Raw genomic sequence first — 16590 nt, forward strand, 5'->3', positions numbered from 1 at the left:
CTGTCACCAGGTGTTTTCCAGGCTAAGCAGTAACTCCATGAAAAACTATTAGATAAATGAATAGGTGTATTTTTATCTTTTAATTGCTGTATAAGCAATCAGTGCCTTTTGAGGAATTTTTCAGTGCCTTTTAGGGAATTTGGTGAGTGAGATATCTGTAGCTGATGCTGCAGAAGTTAAGCCAGCAAAACACAGCCCTGGCTCTTTCCCAACACCTTGTCCCCCTCCCTGTGTTTGCACAGGAACATGGTCTGCTGCAGCTTCAAGAGGGAGCATCATCATACAGCTTTAGGTCGGTGCTGTGTACCATGCTGTTGCTTTGCTATCATACTTTCATGACCTTTGTGTTAGGTAAGATTGTTTATAATAACTCTTGGATTTGATTAGTTTTTGTGGGACACAAATGGGAAAAAAGATGATTCCATCACCTGCTTGTTGGTGAATAGTTTGTTTGTAACCAGATTAAATGTAGGTCATTTGTGGGCCATTTTACAGTAATCATAACTGAAGAGTGTGTTTTAATTTTCAAGATGGAAGTTTTTTTAACAGGTGAGAAGGGAGATACTGGGGATGGCCAAGAAAGTTGTGAGAACTGAAATCTGTTTTAGCCAGGTGCATTGTTGGGGATGTTAAAATAATGGCTGTAAGTGATAATTGCTTTGTTGACATTGGATTTTCTTTGGGAGGTGACAGCTTCCCTCTAATGTGTACTTCTGTGTTATCTCCTGCTAAATCATTCCACAAAATGGGTTTGTCTGTGCCTGAGTTTTCAAGTCAGGAAGCACAATGTTTTCAGGGCTTCCTGCTGCTGCCTTAGTGCAGCACCAACCTGTATTTATGCTTTACTTAGTGGAGAGAGGAGCCAACATGTTGGCCATTTGAGGATGGAAAATCAGTACCTTGCATTCCTGTTCTCTTTTTTTGCTTTGTTTTCTAACTATTTTTATCGCTTGGATTTTTTCACATTCTAGGGACAGGAAAAGGAAATGTTGAGGAGGCAGAAAAACTACTTAAGCCTTACTTGGCACGCTATCCAAAGGTAAAATGAATCATAATTTATTTGGTGTGGTCATTTAATGTTTTCATGCCAGATATCAAAGATTTAGACTGTATGGCCAGATTGAAAACTGTTATAGAATACTTGTGTTTTTATTATTATTTATTACAGGGAGCCATATTCCTGTTTTTTGCAGGCAGGATAGAAACACTAAAGGGTAATATTGATGCGGTAAGTAATCATTTCACTCTTGAGAAAGTAAATTTCAAAAGCTTTGGAAAAATTCCTCCAGGAATGTTCTTTCCTTTTTGGCTAATGCTTCCTCTGGCTTTGGCCTATATGTAATTCGTAGTTTATTGAATTACAAACAGGAATTTTGTACGCTATTTTGACTTGTTTCTCCACCTCATTTTGCTACCCCTCTCAATTTCTGGTGATAAATGTAGTCCACCAGGATTAATGACACAATTTTATCATTGTCTTTCCCATCCTGCGGCAGATTGTATCTTTAATGAGACTTGAAAAAATTATTAAGATAAAAAATGCATGCCCAAAACACTCTGAGACAGAGTATCAGCTGGTGTGCAGGGCAGTAGCTATCTTGAAATCCATGGAAGTGCAGCAATAAATGTCAGCTGAGCATCTGTCCTTTGCCTTTAGTTTCCTAATTTCCCAAGACACAAACATTCATTTTGAGTATGCTTAGAAACATAACTTTAAGGAATGGGGAGCTCTGTGGCAGGGTAAACTTGCTAGCACCAGGATGACCGTGTAGCCAGGAATCTCTTGGGAAAATCAAACAGATAGGGTTTTGGGAAACACTGGGCTGGCAATAATTTGAAAGCTGCAGCAGCCATGCAGGCAGATCCTGGAGGCCCAGTGTGTGTTACAGCTCCCCTGTCTGTGCATTTACACCTGACTAAGGCAGTGTTTGGAAATCTCTGTGTGCAGGCAGTCAATAGGTACGAGGAATGCTGCGAAGCTCAGCAGTACTGGAAGCAGTTTCATCACATGTGCTACTGGGAGCTGATGTGGTGCTTCACCTACAAGCGCCAGTGGAAGATGGCTTTTTTCTATGCAGACCTGCTGAGCAAGGAAAACACTTGGTCAAAGGTAAGTTCAGCAGAACAGGAGGGCAGGAGGCCTTGTAGTATCTACTAACTTTCAAGTAAATTGAGTTGATTTTTTTGTAGCTTTGAAGGTGTAGACTATAAAATAAAACCTGGCCTGCTGTGACTGCTGCAGAATGATGTGAATTGCAGACATCCAAATCTGAGCAGATGGTGGGCAAGCACAAATCTTTTGGGCCCAACTGGTAGATGAAGAGCAACTTGTTAAAGATGCTGTGTATTGACTGGTTGTGTCATCAGATGTTGCAATTAATGGTGCAAGTTGCCATTTCTTTCATTATGCTGTGGATAAAAGCTCTTCTGCTGGTGAGTGAGGTTAGCCACAGTGGTGCCTCCAGGGTAATAAATACAATTAGAAGTGGCGCCTGTATCCCTGTGCATCTGGAAAGGAGGAGCTCTTCAATCCAGAAGCCTGGTAGCTCTCCTCCCTTTCTCTTCCCTTTTTGCCTTTTAAAAAATATTTTCCCTATTCCAGTTAGTGGGAATTTTCCTGAGCTGGGTTGACTTCACAGATATGCCGGGTAGGGGCTTAGCAACGTCATTCCCCAGTTCCCTCAGGATCCATGAGCTTTGCCCCTTCAGGTTCATTAGATGTTCTTGAACTCAAACTTCTCCTGCCCTGGGCAGTTCATCTCACATTCTCTGCCTTTGCTTTCTGTGACTTGGGCAGGGAGGCTGGGACACTTGATGGTGAAGCCTGAGGAAAAAAAGAGTTCCTCAGTCTTCTCCAGATCCTGGGTAAGCTTGTTTCCTGCTTTCTTCCAGAGAGGGCCCACATTTTCTCTAGTATCACGAGCATACCTGTAGAGTCTTTCCCTGATGATCTTTCCATCCCTGACCATACATGGGGCTTAAGTTTTCCTAAGCTGATCCCTGGCCGTTCAGACAATTTCTCTGTATTCCTCCCAGGCTACCTGTCCTTCCCTTCACCCTCTGTAGGTTTTCCTTTTTGTGTTTTGAGTTTGTTCAGGATATCCTTTTTCACCTATGTGGGCCTCCAGGAGTTTTTGCCTGACTTCCTCTTTTTTTTGGGATGCATTTCTCCTGGGCTTGGAGGAAGGGATCCTTGAGTATTAACCAGATTTCATGGACCCCTCTTCCCTCCAGGGTTTTATCTTGTGGTACTCTACCACACAGATCCCTGAAGAGGCCAAAGTCTGCTCTCCTGAACTCCAGGCAGTGACTGTTTCCTAGAACTTACTATTTGGGATATCTTACCAAGTTGTGATGGGACACAGAGACTCTATATTATTAGGTTTTTTCTCTGAGCATGACCTTATCTTAGGTTTTCTAGCATGTGTTCCTAAGAGTATTAAAAACTTACTTTACTCAAGCATGAGATTTGTTCTTGGAATTTGGACATAAACTATAAGCTGATACATACTAAGCAAACACATACATGATTTAAAAACAATATTCTATACTCACTTTCTAAAATACTTATCTCTTACTTAAATTTTTGTAAGACTGTGAGCAAAAGCAGCAACTTCTTCCCTTTATGTTGCTTTATGTGAATAAAGGTGATGCTGTGAATTCATTTTTCTATATAGATATTCTTCATTGCATTTGCAGGCTACTTACATTTACATGAAAGCTGCTTATCTCAGTATGTTTGGACCAGATGACTGCAGTCCTTTTGGAGACAGCGAAGTTGAATTATTTAGGTAAAATTTGCAAACTCACAGTTACAACAATTTACTATCTTTTCATGTCAGTGCTGGGGGAACAGAGGCAAAATCATCATGCAAATAGCATTGGATTGGTAAGAAATTGCAGAGTTAAACATCCTTTAGACTAAAGTGGATCCTGAGTTTAGACAGCAGATTTCTCCTGGCCATACAGTGCTGCTGCTGTTCCATGTAATACATTCTTTTTCACTTGCTTCCTTTAATCAAAATGGAATGTAAGATGTGAAAGCCTTCAATGGATTTTGCTGCAAGATGTGTTCTTCCTTAGTGGGAACATCAGCACAACTTGATTCTTGGGTTCTGAGTCTCAGAGAAGTAAGAAATAATTAAATGGGCAGGTGAATCTATGCATTATAAATGCATGAGATAACCTCACTGTGTTAATGTAATGTTTAAGCTCAAAAAGGCTTGCTGGGGCAAAGAAAATTTGGTTACTTTAGGGTTTACAATTTTTATATGAAATCTAATTTTTTAAATGTGATTACATTACTCTTTTCAAGTTTTCTCTGTCTTTTGTAATCATAAACAGATTTCACTGAATTTGAAATCCATTATGGAGTGAATAGTTTTAGTCTTTGGGAGAATGGGGAGACAAAAGCTAGTTTGCCTCTTTCGTAGTCTGTGAAGAGAGATGAGCCCTTTATAAGTCAGGTGCATCATCTAATTTAATCTTTCAGTGGGGAAGAGTCCCTCTCCTCCTGCTTGATTAAAGAGGAAGCCTAGAGATAAACGTGCCCTGCATAAAGACAGCTTTTGTGAGTATGTATTGCTCAGCTTCCCCGAGGTAGCAGTAGCCCAGTGTGTAACAGCTTTTTAAAGTTCTCCTTGATTTGATTTTTTTGTTTGTTTGTTTGTTTGTTTTTAAGTTTGAATGTCTTCATCTCAGACGTTCACCGGGAAAAATTCCTTACATTTTCCTTTAAACTTTCAGGATTGTTCCCAGCCTGAAACTGAAAATTGCGGGGAAATCTCTGCCCACAGAAAAGTTTGCAATTCGGAAAGCACGACGGTATCTTTCTTCAAACCCCATTCCTTTGCCTGTCCCACCTTTGGTAAGTAAGAAATATCCACACACACCCCCTCTTTAACAATTTTGTAATTTAGAGAAATAAACCAGAGATAATTGGAATAGTATCTTTCCGTGTTTCTAAGGTGAAACCTCTGCAGGAGACTGGAATGTTCCCAAAGCAAAGCCAGATGAATGCAAGGAATGCTGTAAAACTGGGGCATGCACCAGCCACAGGGAACTCAGCCAGCTGTTTGTGACACGTAAATGTGTTGCATGTGTAACTCATTATTCCAGCTATAGAGCAGCGTGCTCCCAACAGCTTTCTTTTGGTCCCCTTTGGAGGAACTTTGCCCTGGGTCTCTTCTGTCGTGTCACTTGCTAACAGAGCACTATAAGGTACAAGGAGGGGTGGTGTCAAGGAAACAATGGAAGGTTTAGGCACTGCATGTAAGGAGCTGTTTAATGTGCTCCTGAATGTTTGCAGCTTGGTGCTCTCCAGAGCAGCTCATGGGTGCTGGGGAGAAAAAACTGACTCCTTTGGCCACCCCAGAAAACCACTGCAATTAATTTTTTTTTCCCTTGTAATAGTGGTCTGTTCCCTGTGGCCACTTGCATGAGGTACCCATTGCACTTAGAAAAATCTGTCTGCAAAGAACATAATGAAAAAGGACATAAAAGGTTTTTGAGTCCAGGCATTTGCCAAGTGCAGTGGTGTTAACACTTGCAGCACTTTCAGCTGTTGTGTTTTTAAGAAGGAGATGGAGAATTAGTAAATATTCTTTAAGAAAATGCCAGAACAGGGAGAACCTCTTGGAGACCACTCCACAGCCCACCAGGAGTATGTGACACTGAAATAGTTGCTACAGAGCATGGGTATTCAGCAGGGGCCACTTTCCACTAGTAAGACTGAAGTGAGAGAAATAATTAGGTTACTTTGATGTGCCTCTCAGGTTTCAGAGAGGAAGGAGTGTACACTGGGGTTTGGCTGGGCTGTGCTGCTGGGGTTTTGCTGAGCAGGTTTCTGTAGCAGGAGCTCTCAGGCCGGGCACCCATCCTTGGCTGCCATGCAGTTGCGTTTCCGAGGCAGCAGATGCCGCAGCTGAACAGACAAAAGCACTTTATGGATGTGGAATTGGGAACAGAATCTCATCTCCAGGATTTTTCTTTTCATTATCAGGAGACTTGCTGGAAGGAATGAGTCCTCAAGCAAGTCTTAGCTCGGAGATTTAGCTTGAATGAATGTGGTTTGAAAACCATGTTAACGAATCTGCACTAGGTCCAGTAAGCTCAGCACATGTTTTCCAATCAACAGAGACCAGATGGTGAAAGCAACAGTGACTGGGGTTAACATGCTGTTTCAGCTATTCTAGCCTGACAGCTTTTTGTGCTACAGTTCCACAATTCAGTTGTTCTATATAGAAATTTTATCCAAGTGCTTTAAATTATCACCCGCAGATAAGGTCATGTAAATAAATAGAATAAATATATCCCACACTGATCTCTTCTCTCTGGTGAGCAGTGACAGGGCCTGACGGAATGACACGAAGCTGTGTCAGGGAAGGTTTAGGATGGATATTAGGTAAAGGTTCAACCACCCCAGAGGGTGACTGGACACTGAACAGGCTCCCCAGGGAATGGTCACAGCACCTGCCTGACAGAGCTCGAGAAGTTTTTAGACAACACTCTCAGGCACAGGATGGGGTTCTTGGGATGCTCTTGGGCTGGACTCAACAATCCTGGTGGGTCCCTTCCAGCTCAGGATGTTCTGTGATTTTTATGATTAAATAATGTCATGAAGGCCAATTGTAAGTCTGTATAATATTTTAATCTTTTGCTTTGTGATTGGTAGTAGCAATGGGCACATTTGGTGATATACTCCAAGAACTCCAATAGCAAATAGGAATTCAGCCAATAGTTTTTGATAAAACTTACTCTAAGGACAGTTGAATAATAAAGAAGTTGCTTTCTTTGGGAACATCAAACAAACCTGAGGAATGTAAGAAGTTTACAGTTCCGATTTAAAATTCTGTCTGTTTGTTTGAAACTTGGATTAAAGGTTAGAGGGTTTGGTTTTCTTTTTGTTTGGTTTGGCTGTCCTGAGATTTAATAATTTTTCTGTGGATGCAGTGCATTGCAGTTATTTATGGGTATTACTGCCTTTGCTAGGATAGAATTGAAAAACAAGAGGAGACCTTAATGAAGGGACAATTAGCCATGTGCTGTGAATGTTCTAAGTCTGTTTTGTTGGTACTTGCCTTCTTCTATGAGTGAAAATGTGTTTGCATTCTGTTCAAGCAATTTCCTTTGCATTGTTTGCAGTAAGTGGCTCTTGAGGTATCTTCCAGGGCTAATTTGTTCTGATAAACTGTGTAACAAGTTTTTAGTTGCAATGAAAATACATTTTGACAAACTGAGTTTATTTAAGGAACCTGTAACTTTTTCATCATGAAGAGATAAACTGAAGTGTTTGATAACTACATTTATCCAGTACTGTAATTAATGGTGCTGTCATTTCTCCCTGACCCCAGGAAATGATGTATATCTGGAATGGCTACGCTGTAATTGGAAAATGTCCCAACTTAACAGAAGGCATGTTAGAGACTTTAAATGAAGCAGAAGAAGCATTGGCAAGAAGTTCAGGTAACCAGTGGTAGGGTTTAAGCAGTTATTTTACACTGCAATAGCTAGGGATATTATCTGTGAATAGAGACACACTCATTAGTGAAGTTAATTGGGTCACAGGAGGAACATAGATAATGAAACCATAAACTATTTTTGCAGGTAGGAATATTTTTTATTTTTAAGGTAGAAACTATTTGCAGTAATAGTGACTTTTCCATCCACGGGTGTGTGTTAGGAATGGTTTATGACATGTGATAAAGGTCTGTTTATTTTGTTAGATCAACATCAGCATATTCATTGACTTCATTACTTGGATCCTGAAGCTTTGTTATACTCAGATTTTGTTATCCTCAGTTTTGAAGGATAAATAGGAGAGGAGTTGGCTTTTTGTTTTAAAAGTGCTGTCAGTTTGTGATGTGACCTTTGGGTTGAATGTTCTGGTGTCACCAGTGTGCTGCAGAAATCCAGGACACCAGGGATGGCCTTCCTGTCAACGAGCACAATATGGGATTGAACTGAAACAGCCTCTGCTACTACATTTTTAATCAGTCTCCTAATTAGCTATCCATGAGAAAAATTGAACTGGTGTTTATTTCTTGTCAGTCTTTCCCAGTTCCTGTGGGAGTGCAAGCAGTCTGCACAGCATTTGTCAGTTTTTCCTTGACCAATATTTGATCTTACTACTATTATATACAACATTCCTGCAAAAGGATCGAGCCCCTGTTGACAAAGTAATATAGGCTAAAACACTGCATTGCAGTCTTTTCTAGGGCCTTGGACTTCCGTGCAGTGAGTTACACAAGATTTGAAAGGGTTGCCTGAAAGACTGGCTAAAACTATCTATTTTTAATTAATTGAAAAAGAGAGTGGGAAAATATTTTCAGTGAAGGGGTGACATCTCAGAAAAAGGCCTTTGACCTATTCACCTTCTTTGTCACCCATTTTGTTTCATCATTTTAAATAAGTATTTCCCTGTTCCCTTTTTTTTCTTAGTTGGCAGATTGTGGCTAATGCTGTGTTTTGCAGGGATTTGTAGCAGATTCATATTTGTAGAACACTATGAGGACATGTAATTGAAAAGTGGGATATATTTGAGACATGCCACCAATTTAAAGTGTTGCCTGTTCAAAATATTGACTTGCTGTTTTCAGGCATATTTAATGATTTGGAAATGAGCAACCAAGCTGAAGTTTTTGCCTATAAGCTTGTAAGAGTAAGCTGCCTATATGGATTGGCTGTGAAAAACCCTGCAGTTTTCTTTGATATACATTATGCAGAAATTTTCTGATGGAGAAAGAGTGTTGATAGTAAAGGTTTTGATCTAGGTGAAGCTGGAAAGACTCTGGGGTCTCAGAAGTATAAACTCCACAGAAGGTATGGTAAGATGTGAGGTACAGGTAGCAAAGTTACACATATTTTATTTAGCCAAATGAAGGTGGAGAATTGACAGAATTCTTGATCGTGAGTAGGCCATGTGACTTCATAGGTCAGGAAGCAAAAAAGCTGTACAGGGCAATAAAGGCAAAGGGTTGAGAGATTGTAAATTGGACTTCAGTATTTACAAAATACTAAATTCTAAATACTAATACAAAATACTAGCTTAAATTAGTTTTTAGGTGCTAGAACAGTAAGACTGTGGAATAGCTGTTCAGTGGGAGTAGGGAGGGAAAGATCAGCTTTTTTTGACAAAGTTCAATCAGTCTATGAAAAGGTTGATATGTGTTTGTCTCTGCATTAAATTAAATTCACCAACTAGTTCTTTCCTGTGTTTCCATACATGGAATGTACTCACACATACCTTTGAAAAGTTTCCCTACAGGCAGGAAAGTCTTCTCTGTTGTAGAGTTTTCTAAAATGTGCCATTTCCTTCCTCCTGCAGCCACAGAACTGCTGGCAGATGACCGGTGTGTGATAAAGCTGTTAAAGGGATTATGCTTCAAGCATTTGGGCAAGATCTCAGAAGCAGAAGACCACTTTAATTACATCTATTTAAAGTAAGTTTTCATAACTGTAGGAGAGCTCTCGAGTTTCAAGTAAGAGGAGATGCAGCCATGATATGAATAGAAGGGAGAGGATTGCAGTATCTTTAGTGTTTGCTCCAAGGTATTGCAATTTTAATTTCCGCTGTTATTAGCCATGTGTTGAAGAATTTCAAATCTTCAATTTTCATTTTATTTTAAAATAATTTTTAATTGAGGTATTTTCTCCTTTTTGGGGAACTGTAGGTGCACAAAATTTTTCAGTTACCACTTAGCTTTTACTGCCCCCTTCCTCTTCCCAGTCATGAAGAAGCTGTACCCAAAAATACAAATGCACTCTGCAGAGACTGGTGGGAGCATGATTACACTGGGACCTGCTGCACATCATGTGGTGAATGGCACCTCTTTTTGTCAGCTCACATGGATAGAGCTCATGATATTGTCATCTTCTCTAACATTTCCCTGATAATAAAGACATTATTTTCTGATCCTGAGATTATACATACTGTGTAGGATGCTTATGCAAAATACACATTTAATAACCCAGAAGGGAGCTTCAGATAGAGAACATGACAAGTGTTGTAATAGAGATTGATTGCTCCTTCTGATCTTAGCTAATCTCCTATTTATTTGTGTTTGGAGCTGTTAAATGAGGGAAACAATATATCATTTCAAGGTCTCTAGGCTATTTCTTTTCCAATGCAGTGAGAAGAAGATAAAATATGACCATTACCTAATTCCAAATGCCTTGCTGGAGCTGGCAATACTGTATCTGGACCAGGATAGAAGAGAAGAAGCAATAAAACTTCTGGAAAAAGCAAAGTAAGTGAAAAGTCTGTGTTGGTGTCTGATGGATCAGTTTGGTGTTTCACTTGTTAGGAGGAAGCAGAATAACTTCATTAATATCATGGAAACTCATTTCATTTTTCCAATGGGAGCATGCATGCCCTAGTTTTGGTTTGGACCTTTCCAGTGGTAGGTGTTGCATTTGTTCAGTCTTGGACTTGAAAAAAGAGCCAAAAAATTAATTATCTTAATAGGAATGTCAAAGGCTCCATAAGAAATAATCCATGTGTAACAAAATGTAATAATCTTTGTAATCTATTTGCTTATTCATATAAAAGATGTATTAAATTTAATCAAAGCTCTGTGTTATGGCTAAAATAGCATTACTTAAATTGATGGCTAGCACTGCCTTTCTTTCCTTGATGAAATACATGTAAGAAAATGCTTCAGGTTAGTGTTATCTTTGTATTGTTTCATCTGCATCAAGGCAACTGCTTTTACTGTTTTGTGTGATTGATTTTTCTAGCAAAGTAGGTTTATGGGAAGTTGGACTTGATCATGTGTTCTTTATTATAAAATTAACAAAATATGGGTTTTGCCTCTGTTTGAACCTTTATTTCTCTGCTGAGCCAAAATATTGGCAGTGATGGGGAGGAAGAAAATCCAACCCAAACAGCTCTCCCCCTCTTCAAGCATCAGCAGCAGCAGGGTAGTTCACTCTGCCTGGGTCCTGAATGAGGCCAGATGTGCAGAGTCACTGCCTCAGGTGTGATGCCTGCCCTTGGCTCAGAGAGGTCACATAGAGTTTTTATGTTGCTTTTTGTCCAACTCAGCCAACTCTGCAAGTCAGAGTAGCAAATCAAGTCTACCAAAGGGTATGCCAAAAGCCTGTCAGCACAAAAATTAAAATATTACAGTCTTTAGTCTCCTGTGCTTCTGAGCCTGGTTCTCTGTAGACTCGTGGAAGATATTAAGGGCAGCAAAAATTGCATTAGCAAAGTGCAGTGGAAAGTGTTTCAGTTGGCTTCATGTTCCTCAAAACACACCTCTCCTGTCCTCATTTCCTTTGTTCAAATCTCTCTTAACAAGAGATCTAGAAATGAATGATTTGGAGCTGCTGATTCCAGCTGGAACTTCTGTCATTGCTGCTTGGCCATTGCATCTTTCCCTGGTAGCTCTGAGTGTCTCAGGTCCTCTCAGGAGAAGGGGTTTGGCTCAACAGACAGCAGCTCTAAAAAATGTGCTGTGCCCAGTGTATGAAAGCTGTTACTCAGACTTGCTGTGCTCAAAGAACTCTTGAAAACTGCAATGACTGGGAAAAAAAAAAAAAACAAACTAAACAAAAAAACCCCAAAAACCCCCAAACCTACCCTCACTACAAACCCCCTTGTTTCAGTCAGTCATAAATAAAGGTGCAGCTCTTACATTTCCACCTGTGGCATTAAAATGCTCAGGGTTTATGAGCTTTCAGCTACCAACACTGAATGTCTCAGGAGCCAGGAGAGGGAGAGCAGAGAGTTGGTGGGGCTGGGGCTGCAGAATTCACTTTGCAGTTGGCAGGAGCGCAGGCGAGCGCTTGGCTGGTGCCTGACGTTTGATTTGCCTGACCTAAATCCATGTCCTGCTGCTGGCTTGGATCCTCAGCTCTGGGAGAAAGAGTGGGACGAGATGATAAACAGTTTTGGCTTGGTGATGCATGGAAATATTTCTATTTGTATGACTGTAAACTACAAACAAGAATATCAGTGTACTCATGAGAAATACAGGCTCGGCATGACTAAATCCATTTCATTTAAAGGAAAAACTCCAAGGGGTTTTGGATCAGCACACAGCAGAACCTGGCCACCTCCTTTTCTCAGCCAGACTCTTGGGTGTTGAATACATAAAATTGTAAGCTGGTGTAGGATGGGCATGGAATTCCTTGTTTTCACCAAGAGACTGGCACTGCCACAGACAGATACCACGCTGCCATGCTTGGTTTGAATTCTGAATTTAGAACTGAAATGCTGTTAAGATACACAGAGTTTAATACTAAATGTTATGTTTCTGTAAAGATGACAAATATCTTCTACAAGAAAATTAGCATGGTCTAATCCTCTTTTTGTATCTGGATTCTGTATCCATCCTGCAGGAGCTGACATGTTAATTCCTACTAAGTAGGATCTGCAATTTCTATGTGGTCCTGGGGCAAATTTTCTTTTTTTAATATAAGCTTTTCCATGAAAGTACAGGTTCTTTGAATCTTCCAGTAACTCTTTAGAGCATGACAGAACTACAGGAAACTATAGGCAGATGACAGTGTGGAGCTAGGCACTGGATGTGTGTGGTGGAAATCCTGCCAGTCTTTCCCTGGGATGCTGAATTGCTCCTCAAAAGCTGATATGGAATCTGGTGTGTGTCCACTTTCTCTTTCCAAGCTCTGGAGCAGCAAATTGTCTGCCTTCATTTCCTACACACAGAATTCACACATTGGCAACCATAGGATGGAGATGGGGTGTTTCCCTCCTCTGGATCAGGACGGCTTCCCTTCTCTCTCTCTCTTTTTTCTCTTTTTTTTCCTCCCCTCCACTTTACTTTCTTGAAATGAGTCTGCCTTATTCAAATGATTTTTTTAAATGCTGAAAATATTTGTATTCAAATCTGTCTGTTACACTTTGAGAGGGAGAAAAAAATATTCTAATTTCTGAATGTAAACTAAGTGGATGTTACAGATAATTAATATGGACTCAATATTTTGATTGAGTGGACCAGATTCAATTTCTTAGTAAGCTATATTTTTCTGGTAATTGCCAGACAGTGGAACTACAAATAAAGAACAAAGAGCTGCATTGTTTGGCCAGGAACACATGCCTTGTATTTTAGAGTAGGCAACAAAGGAGCTTGTGAAGAAAGAATTTTTTTGCTGTCTACTGTTGTTTTGCTTAAAACAGTAATACAAAGATAACTTAGAAATGTTTTAAAAATATATATGAATTGGAGTGGATCTTCTTTTGTTTCAGACAAAACTACAAGAATTACTCCATGGAAACAAGGACACATTTCAGAATTCAAGCTGCCCTGCACCAAGCCAAATCCGCCCCAGAAAATGGAATGCACTGTGGAGCCTCGGCAGTGTCGTAACTTTTTCTTCTTTGATGTTCTGTCTGTTGCAAACTTTGGTGCAGAAAATTACTGACACTTTAGAATTATTTTTCCTTTTCTTTCAAGTCAGTGAAAAACCAAATAACTTAAAATTTCAAAGGTGATGCGTAAAACATTAATCTAGTGTAACAACATGGCAAAAAATCTCTCAAACCCACCATAACCCTGAAAAATACTGTTTTTCCAACAGTGTCTTTTTGACACTTACACACACCTCCATCTGTGTCAATTGTGGGCCTTTTTCTTGCATTTGCAACATTATGTTGTAGCTTGCTTAGTGAAAGGGGAACATTTGAAAAAAAATACCAAACAGCAAAACTTTAAGATTTCCAGATTTAATCTGTTAGTTCTAAATGTTTGTTTGCATCCACACTGCTAGCAGCTGAGAAGGAGGCATTGCTTTTTCCCAGTTCCCTCTTAGTTGGAATGGTGGGAGAAAATCTCACAGCAGGGAGAAGCTCTGGATCCTGGGCATGTCTAGTTGTGCACAGAAAGCTTCTCTTTACCTGAAGAGAAACTATTCTCTTCACATTTTTGCTTCTTTAAGAACCCTGCTGGTGAAAAGATCGGTCTCCCTTATGCAAGTACCTTGACTTTTTCTTTAGTTTGGTTTTCCTGTCAAGTCTGCTGCTTGTAGCAGCTGAATTAATTTGCTGAGGATTGCAAGGGGAAAGGTGGTGATGGCATAAAACTGCATCACTTCTTCTTTGACAATGGGAGGTTCTTAGGAAATATCTTTTGTCAGAATGAACATGATCTGAAGCTTATGTCAAATTGAAAGCACAAGTCCTTGAAGGTCATTTAGGAAATGGCAACACTGCAGTGGCTGGAGCAATGGAGGAGTTACTGGGACAGTGCAGCCCTTCCTGCAGTGGCTGCTCTTAGGATTCCCAAGCTGAGATGTCCCTGTTGCACAAGGCTGATGTTCCCTGTGGGAGGAAGCTGGGGCTGGAGCAGGCTCCCTCAGCACAAAGGACAGCCCTTTATCTTTCTGCTCTTTATTGATCTTTTGGGAGGTTTTCTGTGTTAGGGGCTTTGAGAATAGAGCAGTGAGCTGGGTCTGCTTTCCAACACTGCCATGCAATTCCTGCTTTGCTGGAAAACTGGTGAAGTCAGTGGTACCACAGCTTTGCCTCGTGTTTGCTTTCTCCAGGCTAGCTCCATGTCTGTATGCCTCTGGGGTTTTGGGGCACACTTCTACCTCCCTTTTGAAAGAGCTTCTTCCCCATTACCCATTCTGATGGGTGGAGATGGGAGGTCTTCTGACAGCCCTTTTTCTCCAATGGAGATGTTTGTCAGGAGGATTCATATCTATGTACCTCACAGTGCATATCCTTTCTAAAGTGATTGTTCCCAGCAGAAGAGAAAATTGACAGTTTATAGCTCTGCTTTTGCCTCCTCAAAGGAAATAAAATTGTTTTATAACTGTAGATTAATATGCAAGGAGACAGAACCACCAATTCCTCAACATGGAGAACTTGCATTGTCTTAAAAATAGATGCCCTTTATAAAAGTCTTTGCAAGTTAAAAATCATAGATGAAGAATGCATTTTTTAAAGTGACTTTCTCAGATAAATTCAGATCTGATAAATTTCTCAATTCAGATAAAATTCAGTATAAACAGTTATGCTATTTACATGCTGCACATCAAAACTTCAGTGTAAAAATTCAGTCATTCTTTGTATAGAATAAAAAAACTTTCTCGTTCTACTTCATGCATATAACGCCTCTTCTTCCAGTTGTGTCCTTTTCAAATATTTGGCAGCCTTTTAAGCAAGTAATGCCACGTGAAAGTTAGCCTAAATTGTACTTTGCAGAAAGTGAACAATCCTTCTGAGTGTAGATTCATTTCTCATCTTTGAAATTCACCCACAGCTCGGTTTTGCCTGATCTTAGATCACAAGAGGATGTACTGTGTGATACTCAGCCAGCTTCCCTGATGCTTTGCAGCAATGAAAATCTAAAGATTTTCCTAAGGTTTTCATAACCTTCCTAAGATTTTCAGAGTCATCTCCAAACACCAGCACCAGTCACACTGTGGACCTGATCTCCAGCTTCAGCTGAGTGCTTTGTGGTTCACTGTGATGCTTCACAATGACTCCTTGGTTCCCAATTTGCTCCCAAGCCATAGCAAATTATCACCTTCCTTATGCAATGAGGATTTATGGGCTGTAATAATATGGATTCACTTGAGGAGAAGATGAATGGAAGGTCTGGTGCATTGTCACTGTGTAAGTTTTTTGGTGTGTTACATTTGCAATTGCCCAACATCACTCTGCTCATCAGTTCCTTCATTTTGGTGCTCCTCCATGGCAGGGATCCAAACTCCTGGGGTCAGTCTGGGCTGGAGGGTCGATTCTGGGCTGGTTTTTCCATTGCTCCTCCTGTAGCTGTGTGTGGTGCCTGGAGCAAGCTCTGCAGGACAGTAAATTGCTTCATCAGTCTGGAGTCCCAAATGCAGTGAATCAGGGGAAGCACAAAGGTGTGAGCTCTCACCTCAGGGTACTCAGCAGAAAATAGCAGATATTGTCATTGAATTGCACAGCAGAGACTGGAGCATGGCCCAAGATTCAGGAAATGGAAGTATGACTGCAGATGGGTTTAGTCCACACCTCAACTGCAGAAGGAGCAGTTCCTTCTGCATTCAGACACTGAACTGTCTCAGCAATGCTTGAGAAACCCACTCTGTGCACCAGCTTTAGCCAACAACTGCTCTTCCCCATCCTCAGCAAAACCAGAGATGTTATCCAAGGACAAAAATTACTAACTCAGACAGCAGAAAAGTTTTCTGCACTTGGTCGGACTTTTATCAGAAAACCCACAATCTTTATTTCTTCTTCTATGTCTTTTTTTAAACTAGGAAGTGTTTTCCTGCCAGTAACCAGGGAGGGGTAGAAATTCCTACTCAGTTTCCTGGATGTCTGCAGCAGCAGCCGTGGTGGCCCACGGGACAATGCTGTCACCTGAAAGTGGTGCTGGCAGGAGAGGCAAGGCAGTAAAAGGGGCATCCCTTTATCATGAGCTCTGTGATGTGGAATCCCTGTGTGCAAGGTCTCTCAGGGAACTGAGGGAGGAGAGGCAGCTCCTGCTGAGGTTGGTCAGGTGCAACTGCATCAGCTCCCAGCTCCTGTGAGTAACACGAGATGAGATAGAAACTGTTGGGTGAAGGATGTTGGGCTGGAGCTGAACCTGGACACTGCCTTTCTGGATGGTTAGAAGAGAATTTGATGAAGTCACA

The 16590-nt window shown here is 40.6% G+C and overlaps 1 protein-coding gene across 3 annotated transcripts in view; it reads left to right on the forward strand.

Moving 5' to 3' along the window:
* The window catches only part of TTC39A (tetratricopeptide repeat domain 39A), a 44442-nt gene extending 29380 nt beyond the window's left edge, over positions 1-15062 (forward strand). For all 3 annotated transcript variants that reach the window (XM_059853842.1, XM_059853841.1, XM_059853844.1), the window contains 10 exons: positions 243-351; positions 972-1039; positions 1169-1228; positions 1949-2110; positions 3700-3791; positions 4747-4867; positions 7353-7464; positions 9326-9440; positions 10131-10247; positions 13211-15062. In XM_059853842.1, the coding sequence (XP_059709825.1) occupies positions 243-351; positions 972-1039; positions 1169-1228; positions 1949-2110; positions 3700-3791; positions 4747-4867; positions 7353-7464; positions 9326-9440; positions 10131-10247; positions 13211-13331 (1077 nt within the window). In that variant the 3' untranslated portion in view covers positions 13332-15062. The remainder of the gene's footprint in view (positions 1-242; positions 352-971; positions 1040-1168; positions 1229-1948; positions 2111-3699; positions 3792-4746; positions 4868-7352; positions 7465-9325; positions 9441-10130; positions 10248-13210) is intronic.
* Positions 15063-16590: the final 1528 nt, after the last annotated feature.

Source organism: Haemorhous mexicanus, chromosome 9 (genome assembly GCF_027477595.1).
Source record: "Haemorhous mexicanus isolate bHaeMex1 chromosome 9, bHaeMex1.pri, whole genome shotgun sequence".
NCBI lineage: Eukaryota > Metazoa > Chordata > Aves > Passeriformes > Fringillidae > Haemorhous > Haemorhous mexicanus.